General features: G+C 40.4%; 1 protein-coding gene across 1 annotated transcript; it reads left to right on the top strand.

The window, feature by feature from the left end:
• The first annotated feature begins 861 nt into the window (after nucleotides 1-861).
• IPPK (inositol-pentakisphosphate 2-kinase) lies at nucleotides 862-26,273 on the top strand. The gene is made up of 13 exons (XM_088522906.1): nucleotides 862-1,000; nucleotides 11,457-11,504; nucleotides 18,320-18,415; nucleotides 18,966-19,032; nucleotides 19,674-19,795; nucleotides 20,210-20,299; nucleotides 20,929-20,987; nucleotides 21,400-21,472; nucleotides 22,459-22,738; nucleotides 23,772-23,922; nucleotides 24,749-24,851; nucleotides 25,350-25,429; nucleotides 26,033-26,273. Exons 1-13 carry the CDS (start codon nucleotides 920-922, stop codon nucleotides 26,256-26,258), a joined length of 1,476 nt encoding a protein of 491 aa, XP_088379032.1. The 5' UTR covers nucleotides 862-919; the 3' UTR covers nucleotides 26,259-26,273.

Raw genomic sequence — 26,273 nt, 5'->3', positions numbered from 1 at the left:
TCGTTAGGTGCGGTAAGAACAGACTTTCAGGAGGTGCTGAAGATGGTGGTGGGTATTTTCTCACTCTGTTTTCATGCCCTGTCTAAGCTTTGGGGAATTTCACCACCAAGTTCTGTTTCTCTGAGCTCGTAGTTAGATCTTTCTCCATATATTTTCCCTTACTGCACCCCAAAATTCACCACAGCGTGAGCTGAGCAACAATTAGCCACGTCTTTATCTCAGTAAATGTTCAGGATTCCTGACCATAGAAAATGGTAGCTAATGGTCTAATCTATGTATAAAAAACTGCCTTTCTTTGCAGTTCTTGGGGGGCAACATGTGTTGCACAGAGCAGAGGATATTTACATTTTGTATCAGTAATTTAATTTCCTCCCTCATCAGAATGTGTATAGCAATTAAACCTAATAAATAAAATGACTGTTTAGTCACAACTGTGGTTACTGGTGGCGGGTTAGCCTTATGCAAGCTCTTGTCAGTCAAAACGCCCATCTGCCTTTAGCTTAACTGACCTTAAGTCAGGTTGTTCTTGCTGGCCCCAGCCCTATTCTTTGGACCGGGTTTTTCGACAGCATTCATGTAATGGGAGTATTCCATTTTATTTATTTATGCGTTTATTTTTAACGGCCCCCACCCCGCGCGGGCGAGCGGCGCTGCCGCCGCCTCGGAGCCGCCTCAGCGCGGGGCGCCGGGCTGGGAGGAGCCGCCGCCGCTTCCCGCCCGCCGCTGCCCCTGTCAAAGATGGCGCCGGGAGGCTCTGCCCGCCTCCGAGATGGCGGCGAGGCGCGCGCGCACCGCGCCGGGTCGGCGCCCTGCGACCTGGCGGCGGGCGGGACTTCCTGCGGCGCGGGGCGGGCGCGGCGCCGGTGGCGGAGGCGCGGGCGGCGGCGGCACCGTCCCCACGGGGCGGGCCGGGCCGGGCATGGAAGTGGAGAAGATGGATGAGAATGAATGGAAGTACCACGGGGAGGGCAACCAGAGCCTCGTCGTCGCGCACTGCCAGGTGGGCGGCGGGCGGTAACGGCCGCGCGCGAGCGCTCCCCTTCGCGCACCCCTTCGCGCTCCCCTCGGCGGCGCGCGGAGGCCGCTACCGCCTCGCCGCGGGCCTGAGCGCGGGCCCGGCCCGGAGCTTCATTCCACCTCATTTTCCAGTTTCTTCACACGGGCGATTTACTGTTTTCTTTCTTTTTTTTTTCTTTCTTTTTTTTTTTTTTTTTTCCAAGGGGCCGGCAGATGGGTTTTGCTCTTTCCTCTGGGAGAGGTTTGGCAGGAGCTTTGCCCCATCGCAATCCCCCGTCTTCTCGGGAGCGCCTCTGGGCAGGGAGCTGCCAGGGGAGGCTCGACACGGGCCCTTTTCCATCCCAACGCGGGTGCGCGTGCAAGTGTGCCAGACCGGGAAAACTTACGGGGTGGGATGGGAGGGATTTTCCTTGTGCCCCTGGCTCTTCCTCCTGGAGAGCGTGAGCGTCGGCTGGGACCGCAGGGCCTGGTGTCCGTGGATCTCAGTGCGAACGAGCAAGTCATTCCACCTCTGTGCTTCCATTTGCCATCTGTAGAGAAATATCTGAATAGGTAAAATGTATCCAGTATTGGTTCAGATGAGCAGCAAAAATTAAATTAATCCAAGCATTTCGGGCAGATTCCTTGCCCTTTAAAAGCTTGTGTTTTGTGACTGCTGTCACTGCGTTCCTGCCCCTCTTGTTTGTGTATTATGTATCCAGTATATGGAGTTCAGGATTTTAATGTGTCGTTCGGAGAAATTTATTCATTTTCTAAGGAAGACTTTGGGTTATATTTTGTCTTGTGTTTCTATTCTAATTCCAGTATGGATTTGCTAGTTTTTTTTTTTTTTTCCGCCAAATGTGCTCAATATTTTATAGGTCTGTCCAATAAACGATCCAGATGATAGTTTGAAATGACAACATACAAATTTTTGTATGGAAAGACTACAGTATGAGTTGAATCTTAATGTGAGGTTCTTTCAAATGTATTCCAGAGTATTAGATTCTCTGGATTCTCTTTTCTACATTATAAGTGTAAGATGGGTGTAAAAATGCAAACAAATATCAGGTCTGAGAAAGTGCTGGAAGTCTTTGCTCTTCTTTAGGAGGAGCACTTGTGTGGCGCATGTTTATTTCCTCTCTTTCTTTATACTAAATTAAAAAAAAAGACATTGATGCTACAAGAAAAGCATGTGTTGTTTTGTGTCCTATCTAAATGTTAGCTTTCTGAGTGACAATTGAAAAAGACAGTTCAAAAAATCTTCAGTCTATGTGTGATAGAAGTCAGAATATGTAATGGATTTATAACAGTGTGATTGCATTGACTTTAAAGATGTAGAAAGTAAGGAACTCTGCCAGAAATTTAGAATAGTTGCTGAGTATATTAGTTCTTCTTTTAATAAGATGCTAAAACTTGAAGATACAATGGAAGTAAAATAGATTTTTTTTTTCCCTGCATATACATCATTAAGTCAATAAAAGCTTACTGGATAGAGCTTTGTGTCTGCTGGTAATGAAATCTTTTAAAACTGCAGCACATGAAATGCTCTTTAGATGCTAACTTTTACTTTGTTCCTTTTATAAACAGGACATGCTTGCATGATTAATCATCGTTCTTGTGATCTGGTGTCAGTCATTCTCAGGTTTGTGAGAACAGATTAGCAGCGTAACCAAGATAATGAACTTCATTTTACTGCTTTTGCTTCATTCTTCATCCCCTAAATTCACGATTTTGTGTGTAAATGCTAATGGGAGGGATAGCAATTTGGTCATGGCCAAGGGGATGTGGATGGATGCTCGCGTGTTGGTGCCACACTTGAAAGCGAGAGGCCAGAGTGGAGCCACGTCCAAGGGTGCCTGTTACCTCTATGTTCTCCTTCTCATTACTCGGGGATGCAGGGAGGGCAGTGGTCCCTACCTCTGTGTTTCTCTTCCTGACCTCTTCCATGTTATCCATGCCTCTTTGTCCTGTGTGATCAAGATCTAGGGAGTTTGGTTTCACCTCATCTCTTCTTGACCCTGGTTTGGAGCACTGGGAACAGATACTGTGCAAGTCTGTGCGTCAAACTTGCAGTGTTTGGGTAGAGGTGAGTTGGCAGGCTGGGTACACGGCTCTTGTTCCTGGTTGTGCAGAGGTGTGGCCAGAGCAGGGATGAAGAGGAGAACGAGGTCTGCATCAGTTCATGCTGCTCTGATCTATTTAAGGCTATGTTTGCTTTGGCTTCTTCTATTCCCTGTTTTTTTGCATTTAAGACGCAAACGTTACACGCTGTTAATCCAGAGCTAGGACAGTACCAAAGGTAATGCCTGAAAACTTGATTGTAGAAAAGTGACATGCCTGACAAGCAGCTAGTGAAGAGCTGATAAGCCCGAGATGAAAACAGTGCATGAACGTTTGTTCTAATGCCTTTGAGCAGCGGCACATAAGACAAAGATTTCTGCCTGACGGTCGTCCGTTGGCACCATCTCTTGCTTGTTCAGGTATGTTAGCAAGTGCTGCCTGATGTACTGTTTGCACTTGCCGCTTATTAACCCTCCAGAATGCAGTAATGACAAAATTATCCCTGCGTTCCTGCCCTCCTACAACCTGTGGAATGCAGTACCAAAATGAAGCAGCTGAAATGACTGCAAGAGCATCTCCGTTCCTTATTCTTGCAGTTAAAAAGAGAGGACGTAGGCAGGGCATCGTCTAGTCAACGTGTCTCTCTTCACAGTGACAGTTTTACAGAGTTGCTCTAATTAGTTCTCCAGCATTTAGAAAGTGATCTGATGAATAAAAATGGAATGCCTGAAAGAATTCCCAGTTACTGTTGTCATCCGCAGAGCTGCATGCTTGCTTGATGCACTCTCTAGCTTCTGCTTTTGTAGCTTTTTGAAATTTTAAGTTTTGATGAATCTAAAATTCTGGAAGTCAGTCTATATTGTGGGACAGGTTTCTCTGCTAAAGCTTTTGCTGCAGCTGTGATTGAACTAATCCAAACTGAACTGAATTGAACTGTCCTCAAACAGCCTTGCCGCCTGTGAAGTGCTTCTCCTAAAACGTGAACATACCCAACTTTTATTCCTTATTGCTTTCAATGAGGAATATAACTGGTAGCTCTGTTTTGGGTTCTGAAAACAGTGCTTGAGGCGCTGGTTCCAAAAGATTGCTCTGAAGAACACACAGATTTGCCTAACTGCTAGTTCAAATGACAGCTGTGTGATCCATGTCCATACAGATCCTTGTCTGTTTTCTGTAACTGATTGAAACTTAATATCCTCTTCAAGGAGTTGATTTGCCATATTTCATCAAACAGTGACTCTTCCGGGCTGCTTGTTCTGGTTACTGTCTCAGGAATGCATAAGGTGCTGATTGCATTAAAGCAAAACTAATCACAAACAGGCAGGTTAGAAAGGATGCTTCATGCTCCCTGTGTTTTTATTGGAGCCTTGTTTTCATCTTTATCGAGTTTGGTTTCTAATTTAAGAGAGTGGCCCGAATACAGCTGCTCTGACGTGTGCTTGAGCAGTGGTGAGGCCTGAGGAACTGCTCTAGAATGGTCACCATCTGGTGAGCTCTTGACCCTTTCTAAGGTGGAGGTATCCAGTTTTACAGACAGGAACCGCAAATTCTCTTTTTCTCTAGTTCTTCATTTTCATCAGTTGTTTACTCTTACAGAGACACTAACACTTCATTTCTTAAAGGTTTCAGGAAGTTGTTGTTCCTTATAAAGTAGTGTAAGTAGCTCTAGAAATAATGACTTTTATTTCCTTTTATTGCTGAAACACACTTGAAAGCCCTTCACTTTATGTAGTGAAGCATTTTAGATGAAGATGTATGTTCTTTCTCTGTTTCACTGAAGTTAGTTTTTATTAATTTTTAATTTTTGCAAATCGAGATATTTCCTTTTAAAATTGGAAGCTTGTGTTTAAGTGACTGCTAAACTTGTGTTTGAGTGACCACTTGGAGGTGGTACAAAAAAGGATTTTTTTCTGTCATTTTTCTTTGTTCAGTCAAATTATCTAGAGAAAACTTGGTGTTCATGAAACGTCATGGGTTGGATCTTGGTTATTGTTTAGTACTAATTGCTCTTTGCCTAGGAGAGGTTGCAGCTCTGACAGATATCTTTAGTGTTTGGTGTGGGACACAAATTGTTAGAAGTGTGTAAATCATTGCCAGAGTGCACGTAAGCTTGCTAAATAGGAAAGGGGGAGAGGGTGAATGGAGGAGGTAAATGAAACTGAGGAGGGAGGCAAGCGCAACTTCCCAAAGTAGTTGCTTGTAAGAGCTGAGTAATGTGTGGCTCCTCTCTGTGTTTTCTTCTGCCAGGACAGATGGCAAAGGTGGAGGGATGTCTGTCAGTGCTGCCAGGGCTTCTTTCACAGGTGTCTCTCCCAATCCTTGTTCTGAACTGTTGAGCACTGCAGAGTTTTGAGGTGTGCGAAGGGAGAGGGGTGTCTTGCATTTTTAATGTTGGGCTTTGGTTTCGCTGTAGCTGCAGTATCTGCAGCTGCTCCTGCTGACAGTCGCATTTTGATAGCTGCCTAGTGCTTGCAGAAAGACCTGCTCAATATGGGGGAGATCAGCCTGGTTTCATGTTTCTTATGAATTCTGCAGGGGGTGCCTTGTGACTTGATAATTGTTTATAACACTGCTTTCAAAGTATGAAACAGCTTCTCCCTCCCCCCTTTTTTTTTTTGATTAAAAATATCTTACTGGGTAAATTTGACATTTTGCACAGTGAACTTAAATTGAGAAGGTTAGTATAGTGTCAGACAGGGCCACGGACAAGACTGTTTGCTTAGACAAGTGGGGGATTTTTGTTCTCACAGCAAAAACTTATGGTTAGAATTACCAGCCAGCTGCAGCTTTGCTGACAAAAAGAGAGCAGTGCTGCTCACTGACCGCCTTCTTGCGGATGGGATCTTCTTGAGGTGCTTTTTGTGGTGGTCCCATTTTGCGTAAGTTTAAGAACCCAAGTGTCTTGTTCTTCCCTCTGTGACCTTCATGGTTTCTCAATGACATGGAGCTTGCTGATGTTTTGTCATCTTTGAATTAGTGCAAGCAAAGTATTACTCCTGAAATTTCAAAGTCATTCCCAGGAAACTGCAGATCCCTGAATATGAACAGATCTTGTTCAGCTGTGTTTTGGGTTTCTTCTTAGTGTCCGTGGGTCATTAAATTAATAACTGTGGATCCCTTGATTTCAAGGAAACATGGAATGGACTCCTGGCATTAAGTCTTCGGATAGGGGAAAAATACTGAAATAGCTTGTGCTGTTTGGAGAGGCTCTTTCTTGAACATATGAGCATTGGAAATATTCTGCTGTTTTTGCCTTGCGTTGCTTATTAATGATGGCCTTCTCTGAATATTGTACTGATTGAAATATGGCCAGGTCAGGGTGTCTTTGCCCTTGCAAGCTAAGAAATTGCCCAGAAAAGGTACAACTTGCATTTGTTGAATGGTATTTCAACTAGTACAAAAGACGTTGTTTTGTTAAGTTTTGAACTTAAAAGTTTTTGTATCCTTGAGGAAATTCTGTTCCTTAAATTTGAACCTCTGGTGATCTTTATTTTTCATTTATTCCGTGGGCTGGACGTATGGAGAAGATTGTCCGAGGCCGTGTGCCTGAGCGTAGGCAGGAGTTCTGCTCCTGATCTGCAGAATTTGCTGGGGAAAGCAAAACTTGCCTGTGAGTGAGTTGAAGCAAGACTCCATCATCAACTTTAATAAGGATTAATGACCATTAAAACCTTTTTTTTTTTTTCTTTTCTTTTCTGGGTCATAGGCCATTTCTTTGACCTTGTTTCTTGAACATAGTTCTTTTGAGGGTATGCATGTATAAATATAGATTGTCTAGGAAAAAATAGCAAATGCACTCCTTTATCTGCTTAGAAAACAGATATGTGACAAATTAATATATTGCTTTTTTATTTTATTGTGGGTAGAGGAGCTTCTGTGTAAACTTAAGCAAAGCAAGCAGCTATAAAAACACGTTGAAAAACTGAGCACTGATCAGGGTGTGTGATCAGTGAAAAAGAGTTGAAGAGATGAGGATCTTGCTGCAAACAGCAATTACGTTTTTAGGAACACAAAGTAATTAACTAGCGTAAGTTGGGATTCAGGACCCCTATGGCATGCTAACCCGAGTTAAGCTATACAATTCCTTGTGTTAACCTCGCATGTTGGTTAACTGACATTTAAATGCACAACTACTAGCAAACAGGAAGATCTTTTCTTATTTGCTAATAGCTATTTCTTTGGCTAAACTGTTAGAACAGCGGTTGTAGATGTCATAACTAATCCTGCTAACTCTACTTGAGTACAGCCACAAAAGGCCTTTATTACAAAGGAAATATTAGAAGTTGGAAGCACTTCTGCTTCAGTGGATTAGCTGCAAGAATTAGTTGACTCAAAGCAGCTGTTTGAGTCAATGTGCATATGGAATTTTGATTTTGTTTAGCACCCGTGTATTGTAGTTAATTTTACTTTCCTTGCCTTTACCAGGATTCTGCACTGAAAGGATGCTCTGAATGTAATTTAATTATTGTTTTTTTTTTTTTTTTTTTTTTTAAGTAGCAGGGAAAGTGGCATCAGGTAAGGGGACAGAATGAAGAGAGAAGGAGCATAAAGTCAGCAATGCCCTTTAAACTTTTCTAATAATTAATTATTTTTTTAACGATTTTTTTTCCTCAGGTGCTTCTGTAGATGCAGATATGAAAACACAGCACTAGAGTCTTTCTGTGTGGAAGGAGAGAGAAACACTGGGAAGTGCAGGTCTAATACTATAATGTGTGTACATATAGTATACACAATATATACATAATATTATAATGCTACATATTAGCTTTCACTATATAGTTAGATACTTATAAAATATACACATTTGTTGTTTATATGTATAAAATATGTTTGTCTCTGGAATTCAATCTTCAGTTTGTATCTTTTATTTGGTGTTAATTTTTGTTTTGGGTGACTTGTGAGAATGCTGAAGGTAATAGCAATAGAAATATAAAGCTCAGGAGGCAATTAGGCTTCCTTAAATACGGTCTTGATTTTGTGTTTGGGTTCTGTGCTAGGTCAACCTTGAAACAGAACAAGTTTCTTGTTGAAAGTGAGGAAATCAAACCTCTATTTAAAAAGCTTTTTTTTCTCTTGTTTTGTAAGTGGGTGGTAAGTGTAGTGAAGGTGGAGTTCATAACACTAAACACTTCTTTTCTGTACGCTTAAGCTTCCTTCGATCAACAACAGTTGTGGGCTGGATGTGTTTAACAGTGGTTGCTTTTCAGTGGAAATAGCTTAACTGACCTGTGCGAGCTGTGTAGGAGATACCAGTGTAATAGCTTACTGTATTTGCTCGCACAGCTCTTCACTCCCTTCCAGCCTTTTAGTGGGATATAGTCTTCACCTCGGTGTGTTATTTCTGAGGTCTGTGACAATCTCTTTCTGACGTTCTCTCTGGTTTTGCTCAGGAAGGAGAAGGGATGCTGTATTCAGTTGAGCAGTTGCTGAGGTGTTTAGGATGCTTGGAATTATTAACTTGTTTTTAACTTTCCATTTTATAACTTAATTCTAATGCCTTTGCTGCTATTTTATTTGTGTCCCTCACTATTAATATTTCCCTGAAGCCTTTCCTGTGTGCCTGACGTAGCAGAGGCTGCCCAGGCAGCTGGCTGCAGCCCTCGCCGCTGGACAGCGTGTGCTCTAGGTGCGTGCGGCCTTGCAGCGGTGCGAAGGGAGCTCAGGACACGTTTCACATTGCTATTTGTCTAACTCACCTACTCAACAGATAAGGAACTTGATATCCTGTTAAACCTTAATGGCCATTTTTTTTTCTCCCTTGTTTTTAACAGTTACTGTCTCAGGGACATTTGTGTTATCCACACTGCAGTGCTCTATGCTGAGGGCCTGGAATCAATAGGTTTATTCATTCTGCTCTAGCTCTCTGGTGTGTGTTTCCACCGCGTACCAGTGGGGGTATCACTTGATCTCATTTGGAATATTGTGTGGCTTAGCTGAACAGTAGACTTATCTTTTTATTCATGGCTAGTACAAAATCTTAAAATTGGCACCATCAGCATATTGTGAGGTTTTATTAACTTAGCTGTAATGTGAAACCTGAGTGAATGTGTGACTGTCATGGGAATATATATCATAACTGAACAGGTTAAAGAAAAAGGAACAAATACCTTAAGTCTAACGCAAGCTGTGAGCTCTTTGCAAAAGAAAACAAGTATCATGGTGTCCTTTGCTCCCAGATAATAGTTTAAAATATTGAATGGTGTCAAGTAAGCTGCTAGGCTCAAAAATCTTTATCTGTATAAAGAAATCAAAGATTGTACTTCAGGAGTTCCTAAGCCGAAAGGAGGGTGGTGTTCTGATTTTGAATACTTCCTCGCGCTCTGTGTGAGTAGTTACTAAGCTCTGTCCATGCTGTCAGGAAGCACAGCTTTCCTCCCTTAGTTTGGAATGATCTTACCCACGTTACACAATACAAAACTGAACTGGAAAAAAATGCTCGTATACTATATTGCCATATAGATCTCATTCCAAAGCTGCACATTTTTCCATGCTTTTGTTGTTTGAATCTTGCAGATCCCTCCCCATTGCCGAGCACACTGACACACTGACTGAGGATGCCTGTAAAATGGCATGTATTGAACTTGGACATCGCGTCGTGAAGATGAGCTTCGATCCAAGTGCCCGGGCAGGGTGCTGGGCATGTTCTGCCTGAGCTCTGTTAGTGCGCGGGGGAAAGAACCTGACAGCTTCGTCTTCTGCTTAAATCCTTCACACGAGTTTTAGAGCTGAAGAGGCTGTGGAATGTAAATTTGGGATTAAAATGTCCAAATAAGTTTTAGCTACTGTAAACCGCACACAACTAAACTAAACTAAGCTAAGGTGCAAAAATAGCTCAATATCAGCAAAATTGCCAGCTATTTCATTTTAGGATCATTAAAACTGTCATTTATTTAGTTTATATAAAACTTGTATAAAACTCAACAAAAATAAGTTTGTGGTTTTTAATTCTGGATCAGATCACTCTAATGGCCTTACTAAGACATGCTGCAGGAGGAAGTTGGCAGTGACTAGCTAAAGTGCATCGGTAACTGTAACTGAAAAGCTTTGTTAGAGCTTTACTCTATTTTTCATATGCTTCCAGTCTTTAGGAAAGCAACACATTGTTCTTTCATCATATACAGTTTTTATCCTTCTATCCTAGCAGGTCTGCTTAAAAATGATGTTAATGAGCAAATATTGTAACAAGTCTGGTTACAGTTAAATATAATAGCAGTTACAGTGCTTTAAATAGAAAGCAATCCTTTTTGGATTGTCTAGAAAAGGTCCAAATGGACCATTGTGAAAACGAACTGTTAAGAGATAACCCAAACATTTGTTACTTTTTTTTTTTTTTTAAACCTACACCAGTACCTAACTGTTACTGCCACATTTTATCTGAATAGGTTTAAATATGTAAGTGGAACAAAATTTCTTGTATTAATTTTAGACAGGGCTGCCTGTTGTCTAAGTTAGTGGGACTTTAGTCTCTTAATATTACATCAAAATTTGTTTTTAATATGAAAAGTGACTATTTAATAAGTAAAATGGTTAATTTAATCAAACTTCTGTGGTCAGGGAGATGCTTTAGATCTGCTCTGTGAGGCCAGATATCCTTTTTTAATAGGCTTACGGACAAAGTCCTGATTTACTTAATACAGCTCGAAGATATCTTTGAACTCTTAAAAGCTGAGTAAAGGATCACTTTTTTCTTCCATATGCATCAGCTTACCATGTAACTTACCATGTAAGTTTTTGAATTATGTGAATCACGCATGTGTGTTGTAAGGTGAAACATTTGGAAACCTACTGCATTCAGCCCAGGGCGTTAGATGAATCTCAAACATTTAGGTGCTTCCCTTCAAACGGAGTTTGCAAGTAGCAGGTTTCAGTATTTATAAGTAGAGCTGTGCAGTTTTGGTGGGTAACTATTAAGTTGTAATGCTTTGCTGATTTTATAAGCAAATGGTATTTATTGGATCTTAGAGCTTTTTCGAAAGACCTCTGGAGCAGAAGTAAGGTTTTTATTGTTTGCTTGTTTGTTTTAATGCTGTGCTGTGTGTGGGTGAGAGTCCAAACTGAAATATCAGAAAACTTCGCAAATACTGCTGTAAGCTAAGGCAGCATTGCCCCTTCTACAGCTGGTGACCGGAAGCACAGAGGGACTGACTTGTTAGAGGGAAAAGAGGAGGTCAGGGCATATCTGGAAACAGAAATTAATCTGTTGGATTTCAAGTTGAATGAAGCAACGTTTGAAAATACTTATTTTGCTTTCCTTTAGTTTTTCTGACAAACTTGATTTCTTGGATGAGCTACAGTGCGGAATTGGACATTCTGCTGTTTGGATGCAGTTAACTCTTAAAGTTATGATCATGTGCCTAAATGCTAATGAAGTCATATTCTTTCCTATCCTCCTTTAGCGCTGTGCGGTGCTGCGTTTTTTGAAGTTCCCCCCAAACCAGAATAAGGTAAGAGACTGTGTGTGCTAGTGGTAAAACATTACAGGTAAGCTCCTGGAAGCTGCTCTGAAGAGAAATCTGAAGAAGGAGTAAGAATAAGAGGATGTTTTAAAATGTGCCTGTGTTTCAGGAGTTTTTTCAACAGGAGGAAATTTCAGGTCATCGTTTACAGCTGAAATTATGTAATTACTGACTTCAAGACTGTTTGTGGGGCAAACTGTATAATGCGTATGTAGAAAATACAACTTTCTATAAGAATCACTGCAGCAAGGGGAAAGACTAATCCTGTGTATTGATGTGAGTGACTGCAGAGAGGCTCAGGGAGAAATGAGAGTTTTATTGCCCGTTGCTAGGCAAGGCGGAGGAGGAGGAACACAGAGCTGACGTCGCGATAAAAGTCTCCTGCCAACCACCGATTCAGTAGCTAGAAAGCTGTGCAATATTGGAGAAAGATGTGAAGTATTCAGAGAATAGTTTAGTATCTCATCTGATACAAAAAGAATATGGCAGGTCTTAGTTTATTGGGCCATGGCAGAAGATTTTCCTGCTTGAGAAGGAAGTGAAACTTTAGTGTCTTAGTTACCTTGGTTAAGTTGTAGGTATCTTAGATTGTTTTAATGGGGAAAATGATGGAGAATCAAAGATGGAGCATTCATATTCTACAGTTCCCTTAAGCAAGGGAGTCGTCTTTAGGGCCTGCTACCTGAGATACAGGAAATGCTCTGAGTTATGGCAGCTGCTAAAACAAGGCTTTGTAAGGGTTCAGTGCTGTACTGTTCTGCTGAGGAGCAAATATAAAAAGCTCTATGGCTGTATTGAGAGCTGGAGAGGAGGAGGGGTTTTAGAAAAGAGAAACCAAGATGCTTGTAAAGTAAACATATGGAGTGGAACATATGGGATGGAATTTTTGCAATAAATCGGGAAGATTCATGGAAAATGAGCTGTGCTTAGCAAGGGCAATAAAAGCAGAAGGAGAAGGTTATAAAATAGATCAGAGGAAAGCAAAGGGAAGTAAAAAACATACAGTGTAGTTGTGAGTTGTTTTGTGGTCTTTCTGCTACTGCTTTGATAGAAAAAAAAATGAAGCAAAACAAGTGTGGCTCAAGTTGAAGTTTTGGATCTGCTATTGTGGCAGAATTTGGAAAATGTACGTTGTGCTTCTGCAGCAGTCTAAGGTAATAACATTCAGAGTTCTCTTGAGATCTGGGAAGGAACAAGCGGATTGGAAGGCAGGAAAACAGCACCTGTCTCAGTTGCAAATACAGCATAAGAGAATTAGACCACATGGTCTAACTACAGTTAAAATAACCTGTAAGTATACAGGGAATGACACCAGTCAACCCAGGGTAGTCAAGACTGAGGTCGTGATACGTTTTGGAAAGGCGCTTAGCTTACTGTAGAAAAGAGCAGGTAGCAGGCATGATGTATTTTAACTTTAATAGGACTTTTGGCATTGTTCAAAACGGTGCTCATGTAATCAAGGTAGGTAACGCAGCATCAGTGTCATCTCCACTAGGCAGACCTGCATCTGGCTTTAAAAAGCCTTGAGAGGCCAACCAAGATGGGCTGTGAAATTCGGAGGTGGCTTTGTGTGAAATCTCCAAAGCTGTGTGTCCTCTGGAACGCGTTCATTGCGTTGCTGTTAGTAACTGGGCCGCAGAGCCAGGGCAGGGAGCCCGGCACGCGGACTGGGTCTGAGCTCAGCTCAGCACCTTTCTGTGAAGCAGGTGGGAAGTGTGGAGCGATCCGTGAGCTGCTAATTGTGTGAGGGGAAACAAATACTCATAAGCAAAATAGGAAATGAGTGGCTTGCCAGTAAACAGCTTAAAAGATTTGAGAGTTACAGTGAACCACAGAACACCTGACAAAGTGAAAGGCAAAAGAGATGCAAATACCATTTGGGGGATGAATTGGTAGAGTTGTAAGGTATTAGTGAGAATAAGTGGTTTTGCATGAAATGTTGTGTTAAGTTTGGGTTAATCCTCTTAACCAAAGGTGAGCAGGAGAGAGATAAATGGAAAAAAGTCTAGAGGAAAATAATGAAGAGATTTAAGAAACAGAAAGGAATGTTGAAAGAATTGAGTTATTTCATCCTGAAAGACAAAACTCGAGGAGACACATGGCTTGCAGTATAAAGAAAATAGTTATCGTGGGGGTTCCTAAGTGTTTATGTCTCAAATTCCCTGAAGGACAATGTTTAATTTCCTCTTAGGAGATTTTTGGTAGGCTTTTGGATAAAACTGTAATGGTTGCATGGTAAAAGAGAAAAACACATCATCTGCAAGAATTACAACATTGCGTTGGTTAAACATTTTCCACGCAGGTAAAAGAAACATTCTGTTGGGATATTGGGCTTTTCTTATTCCAGAAGTTCTCACATTAAAATACTCTTTTTCAAGTGCTGTGAACATTCCGGCATAATTTGGCCATGCCTCCATGGAAATAGTAGAGCTAGTTATCTCTAAAAGACTCCTTCAGTAGGGAAATCGTAGTGAATGAAATGCTAATCGTTCACAACCAGCTATTTTGTCATCTAGAAATATATTTAGTTTAAAAATTGAAATGCAAGGAGGATTCAGTTGCTGTAATACTGTGTGAATTAACATAAGCTTATCTCTGTTTTCCAGGAAAGATGTTTTTAATTACTGATCTGCACAGAATGCTTTCCAAGCTTGAGAGCTTTTTAAGCAGAGTAGTGATGTGCTGATAAGTTAACAGCTATCAAATATTTTTCTGGTAAAGCAATTACTAAGTTATCACTTATTTTGGTAGGGCTTATTGTAACAACGGGCAGTAACTGATGCTGAGACATGTTTCTCATGTAAGTGTCTCATAGTGCATGATCATGCTTTTCTTTGCCAGTAAATGTTTCTTGGTGAGTATCCAGCTAACATTTAAATAAAGGTGAAAGCAATAATAGCTGCAGTGATTGTGACTTACGTTTCCTGCTTTTTTCATTTTTCTTCCACAAATTTTGGCGTTTTTGAAATGTAGAAGACAATCTGCTGTCAGGGTTTTGTGAAGGAAGGTGATTCATTTAGCTGTTTTTGTCCCTTCTGAATATATTCAATTAGTACAACACAGTATTTGTCTTCATTGGACTTTAAAAAGACTTTTCGCGATATAACATACTGATGTTTCGTAACTACAGCATTTTTCTTGTTCTGCTTTGAAAAGATACCTTTAAATTCAACTTTATTCTAGTTGCAGAATAATAAATAAGCAGGTAAAGCTTAGGCTTTGTTCTAAATAGTTATTTCCCCTCCTCTTCTAAATAAAGAATAATCCTGTATTCTCCCCACGTCACACACTGTTGTTATATTGTTACATGAGATCTTCCTCTAATATTTTGGTCTGAAGGTCCTTTTCTCCATCAAATAACAACTATTCTACTGGGGAATGGCAGTACCTGAACGTTGTTGTTGTTTTGATAACTGAGGAGTGGGATGGCAGCCTTGGCAGCCACATGCTGTGTTCCGAGTGCACGGAGACACACGTGTGGCTTTTCTACACGGATATATGAAGCTGCTTGTTAACTGGTGGTGGTAGCATAGAACTTTTTCTAGAAGTTTTATTTTTTCAAAGTTACAAGAAGTCATAGGCAAGATGCCCTAGTTTAAATTAGCTTGTCAGTTTAGCTGAAGTATATAATGCCTTTGACATAGTCTAGTTTCTAATTATATTAGAGGATGTTGCTTTCTCTAACATAGTAATTTTTCCAAAGTGATCTTTGCAGCTTTTTGGGGTGATCCCTGGAATTTCGTAACAACGAAAAATCTTTTGATATTTTTTTTTTGACCAACATTTCGATCCTGAAAATATGAATATAATCTCCTTATGTTAGTAGGAAAGGCTAGTTGTAATAATTATTTAATTCAGTTTTGAATTATTTTTTTCAAGAGGAGGGCAGTTAATTTGATTGTTGCGTGTATGAAGTATTGTTACTGTTACTCCTACCTTTACTGGTACAAAGCTGCTGAATCACAGAATGGTTGAGGTTAGAAGGAGATGCACAAATCTCTGGAATTTCTTTGGCAAAGGAAAATAGTGGGTAGTAGATCTGTTTGCAGCCTCACAGAATGAGAGGCGTAATTATTCTAAAAAAAAAAAAGCTAAAAAGCATGAATTTCTTTAAGCAGTTTTTCTTGCTTCCCCCCCCATTCCTTCAACGGAGTCTCCGTGTCCCTTTTAAAACGTTTCTGAATGCGTAAGCTCTGAGCGTTTTGACTCTGGCAAGCACGGTGCCGTTCTGCATAGCCGCTCCGTCTCGTTCCTCTCAGGATGCTCCTCGCACACTGTTCTCCAGGCAGCCGCTCCCGTGCCCGTTGCGGGCAGGTTTCCAGGCCTCGGGCTCTGCCCCTTGCCCCGTTGTCCCGGCACGGAGCCCTCGTGCTGCCTCCCCGGCGCTGCCCGACTGTCCTGCACTGGCTGCATCCTTTTCTGGGAATGAATTCCAAGCTTAAATTCCTCCCCTTCCGCGGTACCCATAGCGAGCAGAATAGGAATGCTTTTTCGAGTGGACGTCAGTGAGGCACCGACTTAATGTGTAATGAAAACAGTTACTGAAGAAAGTTAGTTGCGACAGGAAGACTGCGGCGCCGCAGCTTCACTGGAGACCGTAGGATGTGAAGACCTCACACCTCGATGTTCACTCTGGAATCAGAAACAGTGGGTTTTCTATTTGCACTCCTTATCTGCAACAGAGATTGTGGCTTATGCGAAATTGTTTTATCGGTGGTGTAAGAAAAAGTGCATTTTCATCATCTTAGTGCTGCAATAAAATGAACTCGTTGAGTGTCAGGGTGAGAATTCAGATTAGTCCATTTTACTTAAGCTCTTGAAATGACCGGGCAATGGAACGCCAGGAAGGGTTTTGTAGCATAATAATTCTTATGCAACAGGGCATCATATGAAGAAGCTGTAAAGGAAGACAGGAAGTACTTTTTCACTATTATCTGTAATACAGAGTTCAAGCTGCATTAAACTATTGGGATAGTGAAACCCAAGAAGTGTCCTAGGCATGCTGGTCTGGTTCCATAGGAACTCATTCTTACTCATTCTTGAAGTACTCGTTACTCCTTTTTTCTCCCCTGTCTAATGAGATGGGTAAAAACCCTCAGAGTCCCAGCAAGCGCAGCAGTACCTCCTGGTCTGTAATCACACAGGCTCTATCTGATTAAACATCAAAGTTTGGTTTTAAGAAGATGTTAGTAATGTTCCCATTCAGACTTGCCCTAGACAGACATGCTGTTCTTCTTACCACTGTAACCACAAAATGGTAATTGTGGAGGAACACAGTTATGTAATGCAGCTCTGGAAGTGTTTAAACTGTAGCCCTTAGGTGCTTTAATAAATGAACTGGTAGTATGATGGGGCCTTCAAAAACTTTTTATGTTTTTAATGTTAAGAGGTGATGCTCCCATCTGTTAATGTTGTTGGTTGTTCAGAGTGATGAAGGTCCTTGCTCTTAGAAGGAGGTCAGCTACTGTCATAAGCTTGATCTGCAGCTGGAAAGTTTTACTGGTCTTTTTAATTGAGGCTCTCCTTGTGGAAGTGAGTGCCCTAGTTCTTGGAGGTGCTTGTTTAATTCTCAGTGTGCAGGAAAAGCCTAGAAGTAGTGTGTGCATCAGCAAGAGAGGCCAGAGCAGTCTGCGAGTAGTGGACAATTCTGTTACTCGTCAAGATGAAGTAATGATATTGCTGCCCACCACCTGGGATTTGTGTGCGCTAAGGAAAGGGCTGTGTCACCACAAAAAGGGAGGAAATCTGTATGTAAACTAAAGGATTTGCTGCAATATTTACCCAGTATTTACGTTTACATTAACAAAAGAATCTGTTTGTAGTCCTACACAACTTGTGCAAGTCCAATGGGTGGTAAATACCTACCTATTATAAACAAACACGTTGTTGCTAAAATTGCCCAGCTAGTGACCATCTCCTGTTACCTCATAACACATTTAATATTTTGGCTGTGTTCTTTTCTTCTGTTTCCACTTTTGGTGATTATCCAAGTGTTTTTCTCCTGGCTTTTTGTTTTTTTGGGTCACATTCTGTTCCACAGTGCTATTTATTTTCTTATTTTCTCTCCTGCTTCTGCTTTTTCCTTTCTAATTTCCTGACTTGGGCATCAGTGTTAGGCTTTCTCTTCCTCTGCTGTTACTTAACCTGAGGAGCAAACCTCCCTTGCTTTGGTGTTGCATTGTCCAGCGATAGGCAAAGTAGCGTTTTCCTGGAAAAGCTCTGTGCTAGAAAAGGACCCAGGAAAGGAATGGACTACGGTAGCAATAAAGCTGTGCAGAGAACCATGTGCTGCAGCACGGGCAATAGAACGATGCTCCTGTGAAGCTGCTCCTACTGAGCACTGCAGTATCTCTTAATAAGCAGGAGCTGCCAGGGGACCCCACAGCATTGTGGCTCTCCTGCCTCTAGTTCTCACTTAGCTTCGTACCAGTCTCGCTAGGCATCGTTTTCTGGTAGAGCGACTGGGGTGTTTCTTTATATGCACATGATGCACAAAAAAGCTAGCAGAAGAGCACCTCGTAATAAAAGTTTTCAAAAGCCGTTGGTAAAAAGGCCTGCAGTGAGTCTGTTGCTCAGTATAGCTCTCTTACCTGCCCTAAGAATGATGGTCAGAGACAGACCAGATCTTGCCTCATCCCGTCCACTTAAACCCTTGGTGTCGCCGTCTCTGCTCTTACTCACCCAGCTCTGTATCACCATTAGGGTACTTTGCCAAATGATTGATAAAGACGTGTATGCACTCCCAAGTGTTGGGCATCATTATGTCATAACTAATTACTACTTTTTTTTTTTTTTTCTTTCAGACATCAGAAGAAATACTACATCATCTGCAAAACATTGTAGATTTTGGAAAACATGTCATGAAGCAGTTCTTTGGGGAGAAATATGTTCATCATGGGGTAAATGTTCTGTCTTTCAGTGGCGCTTTGAACATTGTAAACATGGTGTTTTAGGAACACTGGATGCCAGGCAAAAGCAATTAGTGGGGTTTGCAGCTCTTCCTAAGCGAGCTGCACAAACAAGCAGCATTCAGCTCCGAACAAAGCTCCTGCTCTGTGCTGACGAGGTGGCTGGGCTGCGCGCTCTGTTGAGCTATTTCCAGCTACTGATGAAAAAATTGACAATTTCTTTTCTTTGTATGAAAAAGAGGTGGAAGACAGAGATGTTTTGAGACTGATTTTGGAAAACAAGGGTAGAAGTCTGGTCCCATTGACGTGCACAGATTTCTGGGCAGTTGGAGGATAACCTTTTCCTGGCCACTCGCACTGTTCTTGAGGAGGGCTGCACCTCGTTAACTGATCATCGGGTGCTTGAGAGGAAAAGCAGCAACTTCTTTTGTAACTTCACTCATAAAATTCTGCCTCAGGGTGATGGGAGAAACTGTTCTCACTTTTGAAAAAAATGATGCAAGTTCTTTTATAAATATTAAACTTTTTTTTTTTTTTAAAGGAAATTGTTCAACTGCCTTTAGACTTTATAAGACAGCTGTGTTTAAAGATTCAGCCAGAGAGGCCAGGTAAGTTCTGTCATAGCATCAAAAGGTGGCTTTCCTCAAGCTGTAAAACATTCTGCTAAATTAGAAAGAAAAAGGATCTTACTTTGAAATCTGAGGAAGCTTCTTTTACTATGAAGCTAGTAATAACTTGAAAATGGCTTTGTTGTAGAAAAATGGGTATATTATAGACTTAAAAGTTGTATCTGGTATAAGTTTCATTAAATGGGGGACAGGGAACCTCTCTAAGCCTTCATTTGTTAGTTCTTTATCAGGCTTTTTTACCTTGTTGTAAAGCATCAGTGAGGGAAGTGAAAGATGTGTCTTAAAATACTCTGCCTGTTTGGATTCTGGCAGAATTGGTCCTTGACGAGTTCGTAGAGCTTCGGAAGGAAGGGAGTTTCAGAAACTCCAAACTAAAGTAGTGTTAGTCTCATGTTAATGTGGGTCTGATCCTCGTCTGAGGAGCGGGGATGCTGGTGACGGCACGTACCTGGTGGCTGCATTTTGGCTGCTGGGTCTCTCCCTGCAGCCCGCGCTGCCCCGTTGCCAGGGCTTGCAGCGCCCAGGCTCTCGCGTGCGGCCTTTTAGCTTCCTGGCCCTTCCGACGTCTTTGGGGCCGCGCTGCCTACTCTCCACTCTTGTTTTTCCCTCTCCCGCTCCAGAGTCTCGCTGTGATAAAGACATGGACACTCTCAGTGGTTATGCAATGTGCCTTCCTAATCTGACCAGGCTGCAGACCTATCGTTTTGTGGAACATCGGCCAATCCTCTGCATAGAGATTAAGGTATCAAATAGGAAAGGGCCTTCTGATTTTTCTGCTTAAAGTATGAACTGACTGAAGCAGTTTCAAATGAAAATTAGTAATGGCATAAAGCAGAGCTCACTTTCACTGTTACCTGTAGGATGAAATCCACCGTTTCCCCCGCCACGTTCCTAACCTTTAAAGTTTGGGAAATTCCCAAGTATTGTTAGGCTTTCTTGCAGGCAACAGCAGTGCTGTGTTTTTTTTTTTTTTTTTTTTTTAAGGTGAGGGTTCTAAAATAACTAAAAACATGTGAGATATAATATGAAGTTTTTTGAGCATTGGCTGCTGAGTGATTTTCTTTTTAAAAAATATTTAGCTGGAAAGGTTTGCATATTGTGTGCCCTTACATACAAAGAAATACATTTATATTTACATTTTTCTCTTTTTTCGTAGCCAAAGTGTGGCTTCATTCCTTTTTCCAGCCATGTTTCACAGGAGATAAAGCACAAGGTGTGTCGTTATTGTATGCATCAGCATTTAAAGGTAATTTTTTTGCTGTCAGCTTGCTTTCCTTTGACTGTATTGGGTTTTACTTGTTATTATAGTCTTGTTTTCCTGTTGAAACTTGCATATTGTTGCTTAAACCTCTGATATGAGCAAAGAGAGTGAGTGGTTACACACCTGAGTTGCTGGGTGTGTAGTGAGAAACGGAAGGAGCTCTGTGGGAAGTTGAAAGCAAACAAATGCAGTATTGGTCTTTGAGGAGTGTTAAAGCTGTTGGCTGGGTAAACACCTGTGCCATATTTCCTTTTAAGTACAACTCACCAATTTGGAGAATTCCAATTGCCAAATTGCAGCGTTGCACAACTTACCAGAGTATGTAATGTTATTTATGTTCCTGAAATGATAGTAGGTCTAGAAGTAGAAGCTGACTGTACCTTTTTGTAACTTAATGTGACTTCCTCCATGCTTTCTGTTGTTGAATTTCGTGCAGCCTGAGTGATCTGAATTTAAATATGAATAGGATGACCCTTAGTAGTCAGGAATCGTAGGTTCGGAGAGCTTGAAATGTTATGGGACTCATGAAGAAAAATATTAGTCCACCTGTCTGTTAGAATAATTGAGAGCAGTTATTCCATAAAGTGATTAATAGTGCTGCTGTTTTTCAACAGGTAGCAAATGGAAAATGGAAGCGACCAAGTAAATATTGTCCATTAGATCTCTTCTCAGGGTAAGAAAATGTGTTACTTGATCCTGTGTGTTGCCAAAAACAAACTGTGTTATCATTTTATTTCTCAAATTATTTAGACTTCAGCTGTAGGATTAAAGAGCTTGTCTGACTATCGAAGGAAATATTTCTGGTGCTGTATATTTATTTACATCTATTTCAGGAATCAGAGTTGCATATTATGGCTACTGTGCCTTGTTGTGCTAACATGAAATGTAGGAAGGGTTTGTTCCTACTCAGGTTTGAATTTGCAAGAGTCTGTGCAGGAGTCACTCACGTTGGCTTCAGCATGAGTAACAGGCTTAGGGGATGTGCTCGCATCAAGGCATCCGTTCTGATTTCACAGAAAGCGCAGGCATGGCTGTGAGCATCTACAGGCTCTGATAACATGGATCAATATTTGCTTTTTCCCTAGAAATAAACAGAGAATGCACTTTGCTTTGAAGAGCTTATTACAGGAGGCACAGAACAACTTGAAAATATTTAAGGTAAACAAAACTGTGTGCTTACTTTTATGTATTGGCTTATAAACAATTTGACTTTAATACCTGAAGGGTCAAGATCCTACTTGTGCTGACATAATCAGCACCTTCACTACAGGACTTTATCACGAAGTAGAAGAAAACAGGCAAATTCTTAGATTTCAAGTTATGATAGGTAAAGAATACTCTGTAGCTATCCCTAGCAATCTCTCCTGGAACTAATCAATCTGAATGAATAGCCGGGGCAGCCAACACAAGACTTTGAGAGGATTAAAGTTTAAAAACTTTTAAAGTGCCCATTCAGGGGAACAAAAAGAACTTCATGTGTTGCTGCAAATATTTTTGGAAATTATTGTTACAACATTTGTATAGCTCAGATGCACAGCATGCTTCACTGACAAAGTGAAAGGGTTACCTTTTTATGTACAGAAGTAATGTAGTAAAAAATAAAGCAGTAATTGTTGGATTATGCAGATTTGTCAGATTAGTTCTAGAAAATAACTCTTTTGAATTCATTTCCAGTATTAAAGTAACTACTGGAGTTAATTATACTTGTATGAACTGTTTTTCTCTATTAGAAAGCAGGTAATTTTCATGCCTTTTGTGTCCCTTTTTTCTCTTTCCATTTTACAATTTAGCTTTTAAAGGGGTAGTTTTACATGACAAGCTTTTTCACTATAGACAGAAGCGATAGGAAACCATGCTGAGTATCAGTTCACTTTTCCTGTTCTGATCATTTACAGTTGATTAAGTGGGGAAAGTGTCTTTTGACTTAAATGGGCTTTTTGGTCCCAATTCAGAAGTTTTTACCTGTGGTATCTTGTGAAGTTTAGGATGACAACTTTGTAAGAGATTGTGCATGCATTTGTGTGCAGACTTTTATACACTCTTTTGGACCATGTGTCTTAAAATACTAAATCTGCTACCTTGGTTAGCTAAATATGAATAACTGGATTTGATGGAGTGTTTGATTCTTTCTTTTCCCTTTACAGAACGGTGAACTAATTTATGGCTGTAAAGATGATCAGGACTCTGTTTCCGACTGGAACGAGCTTGCTCGTCACCTAAAACCTTTCTTTTTTCCTTCAAATGGGTTGGTCAGTGGCCCGCACTGCACAAGGACAATTGTTAAAGAACTGATCCATGTTATAACTATGGCGCTACTAAGTAGTACTGAAGCCTGCAGGGCAGGTGATATGAGGACAGTTCCCATTTCGCAGGGAAGAAGCTACTGTGAAGCAAGTGCTTTTAATAAGGAGCTAGTAAGAAATGGTAAGAACTAATTTATTGAGCTCTGATAGTAATTAACTGTTATCATATAGTGATTCATATTTTTGCCTCTTGTTTGCTGTTTAATACTGGTGTGAGAACTGAATGATGAGAAAATGAAATATGAGTTGCAAAGCTGCTAGATAACTGTTTCTAATGTGATCTCATAACTTTTAGCGCTGTGTCTCATGATGGGGATAAAAGTCAGTTCAGAGGTAGTAGGGTAAGAATTAAAGACGACACTTGTTTGAGCTGATAATCATAATTTGTATTTTAAATGACTGGGTAATTTAATTTTGTGTGTGTTGAGGTCTGTCTGCTTTCAGTGGTTACATGACACTTATTTTTGCCTCCCCCTGCTCCCCAACTATGGTATCGTTGTCTTTCTGTTCTTTTTCTAATGTGAAGGTACAACTATGGAATGGGAAATGGAAAATCATGACTGGAAAACTGAAGATCATGTTAAGTCCTCAGTGCTTAAGTTTTGCAAAGCTTTAATTTTTCATGGTGCTGCCTGTAACTCCCATTATACAAATAGCATGTTTTTTAAATTTGCTTTTGAGGAGAGTCTTTTTGTTGCTGATATTGATTTTTGCTGTACTCTGGGAGAAAGAGCTATCTGAAAAAAAGATGGCAAAGACAAAAATAGATTTGTTTGTTCTATATTAAAAAGATGCAATATCTGAAATATTAAATTAGTCTTGTCAACAGTTCATACCATTGAAGCTTAAATTTGTAATGGTTTCAGATTCATCTGAGAAACTTATCTTTTAGACTCACAGTAAAGTGCAATAGAGATTTTTTTTTTTCTTTAGAGTATAGTATGTGCTCTACAGCCAGGTAAGTCATTTTTAAATATTTAAATATGCAGGTAAGCACACAGCACTTTATTGTTGTTCAAAATCTGAAGTCTTTTTCCTTTGACCAATCTGAAGAGTATTGCATTTGCTTTGTGAAAAAGGATGTGTAATGGCAAAGTGAAGCAAAGCAAACACGTTTATGCCTGCTGTATTTTGAGCATATTTTTTTCTTGTAGGGAAACATAAATTGGAAAGCTCTGGTTTACCGAGGGGTTGTCTCCTTTATAAAACCCTTCAGGCTCAGATGCTTGACATGCTGGATATTGAAGGACTCTATCCTTTGTACAACAGAGTTGAACAGTACTTAGAGGAATTTCCTGAAGAGAGGTAAGATTTGATGGCTGTTTTTTAAATGTTCTGATTAAGTAGGTATGCAGACATGATTCCCTTTGAGCTTCTTCGTTACCTCTTCTGTTTCTCGAACAATGTTGAGGTGAGGAGATGGGTATTTGGTCACAATTTGGCATGTAAAGGGGAAAAAATAATTAATCAAATGTGGGTAAACTTGACCAGAACGTAGTTTTGTAGAGGAGATGATAGTGTTAGGTTGTTCATTTCAGAGTGTTTCTTAATGTAAGCTTAAAATTCCAGCTTGCAATCCACCTCATAAACGAGCCCATCAAACTAGGGGAACAGGATTACTCTCTCTTTCTTACCTGATAAAAAAAATACCGAGTATTGCAAGGTGCACAGTTGTTCTCAGATTAAGTGTATTAGTTGGAATAATAATAACAATCACTGCAAAAAGCCTTAATTTTGATGGTTAGGTTCTCCAGCTGGCATTTGCCTGTAGTTCTGCCGTGGCGCACAAGAGGGCACGCTGGCCTTGCGTGTAGGACAGGGCCCGTGGGCACGGGCGGCCTCAGCTGAAGGGTTGTCTGCAGGAGGCAGCATGTGCAGCGGAACTCTGTGCTTTTGTATTTTACACGAAACAACAATTTATTTGCCAGTGTTGTTGTTCATGCACGTCATGTTTGTGTGCTGGGTGCTGGCCTATAATGAGAAATTACAGATTTTGAGTCTTTCCCACTTTTGCTAAAAATGCATTCTTTTCCCCATTAAAATTTGCTGTCCAGTTCTTTGCTTATGAACAGGTAGGCAGGGATTAATTTTTTATTTTTTAAGTGTTAATCTTCTTTTAAAATTTATTTAGAAGTATGTTGCAGATAGAGGGACCTTATAATGAAGCATTTTATGAGAAGCTGCTAGATCTTTCAACTGAAGATGATGGAACAGTAGCATTTGCGCTAACAAAGGTACCTTTTTTTGGGCATAATGTTGAAGCTTGTTTAGTCTGTCACTTTTAATAACCGCCCATCTGACCCAAATTGAGGGGCTGTGTGTGAATATTAGCACCAGCTTGTGAAAGTGCTCTGTACAGCTGAAGTTCTGAATTTTGTCAGGGTGCCAGTGTGCACCTTTATAGCAGAAGCACTTAGAACCACACATATTCAGCCCATGTTCTTAAAAGTTAAATAAAGAGGCTGTTTCTTTTCTAGACTATGAGGCATTCACATGAATGGTGCTTTTTTGGCCATTAGGCAAAATATCTGTAGAATATTAATAAGAATGAGGTGAACATGATTCTTGCACAGGGTGTGGTAAAACCACTTGCTCCTGCTACCTGTCTGCTATAGAGTTAATGTCCAGATCTTACAATGACTATACTAACACCTTTGAAAAAGAACTGTATATTTTCTATAAAGGCAAATACAAATATAATGAAAAATTCTTGTCCCTCTTATTTTGTATAGGTGCAGCAGTACAGAATAGCAATGACTGCAAAAGACTGCTCCATAATGATTGCCCTTTCACCTTGTCTACGAGATGAATGGTAAGAGAGATTTAATTTTGAATTACTCCTGTTTATTTAGAAATCAGATGTGTTTCTGCAGTTAATTTATGTAACTGTTAAGAAAGGTGATTTTTCAGGTTCCAAATGTTTGTTACAAGCATATTGATAAGGTAGTATTCTGGTACAAGGTACATAGGAGAGTTTCCGAACACTTAAATTTGGCAAAAAGTGTCAAAGTCTAAGTTCTCTAGAATCCTTCAGAATACTTGGACAGTAGTTCTGATACTAAATTGTACTACCTTAAGCCTATGTAAAAGTTAGAATAATTCTTATTGATTCTGCCAGGTAGCTTGGCAGTCGCATTAACTAAATGCAAAGATGCATTAACAGCATAAATCTTTGACTTAATCTGTATGAAACTGAAAGGGAAGTGACGGGCAGAAGTGCAATAAATTCACTTTCAGACTGGCTAAAGCTGGAGCCGTAGTTTTTTATACACTACATTAGCTGATGTTTTTCTCAGGCTCTTGGGAACAGATATAAAAGAAACATTAGTCATTTTTGCAGAAGGACTTGGGACCCTCAAATGAAAAATAAGTTTACTGTAATGAATCACGTGCGCAATATGTTCTTGTTTTGCAGCTCTGAGCAAAGACCTGTGGTACTAACATCCAAATCAAGATTCACCTTTTCTGTTTCTGTTCTGGACCTCGATCTTAAACCGTATGAAAGCATTCCTCATCAGTACAAACTTGATGGCAAGATAGTAAACTACTATTTGAAGAATGTACAGGCCAAAGATGACCCCGTTATGTCCAGTCTCTTCAAGGAGAATGAAGACTGCACATTAGTTCTCCATAAAGTGTAACTGTTTCCTTAAGGT

Source organism: Tinamus guttatus, unplaced genomic scaffold, assembly GCF_059628265.1.
Source record: "Tinamus guttatus ecotype Peru unplaced genomic scaffold, ASM5962826v1 Tinamus_guttatus_pri_ptg000169l, whole genome shotgun sequence".
Taxonomy (NCBI): Eukaryota; Metazoa; Chordata; class Aves; order Tinamiformes; family Tinamidae; genus Tinamus; species Tinamus guttatus.
Note: the sequence above shows the minus strand (reverse complement) of the source record. Positions and strands in the feature narration are given on the sequence as shown.

Bases quoted from the DNA above. Each gene is read 5' to 3' on its own strand.
- IPPK (XM_088522906.1), top strand. From the start codon at position 920: ATGGAAGTGGAGAAGATGGATGAGAATGAATGGAAGTACCACGGGGAG. The intron at 11,505-18,319 runs GTAAGAGACTGT...TTTTTCTTTCAG, and splicing joins TCCCCCCAAACCAGAATAAG to ACATCAGAAGAAATACTACA. The intron at 25,430-26,032 runs GTAAGAGAGATT...CTTGTTTTGCAG, and splicing joins CCTTGTCTACGAGATGAATG to CTCTGAGCAAAGACCTGTGG.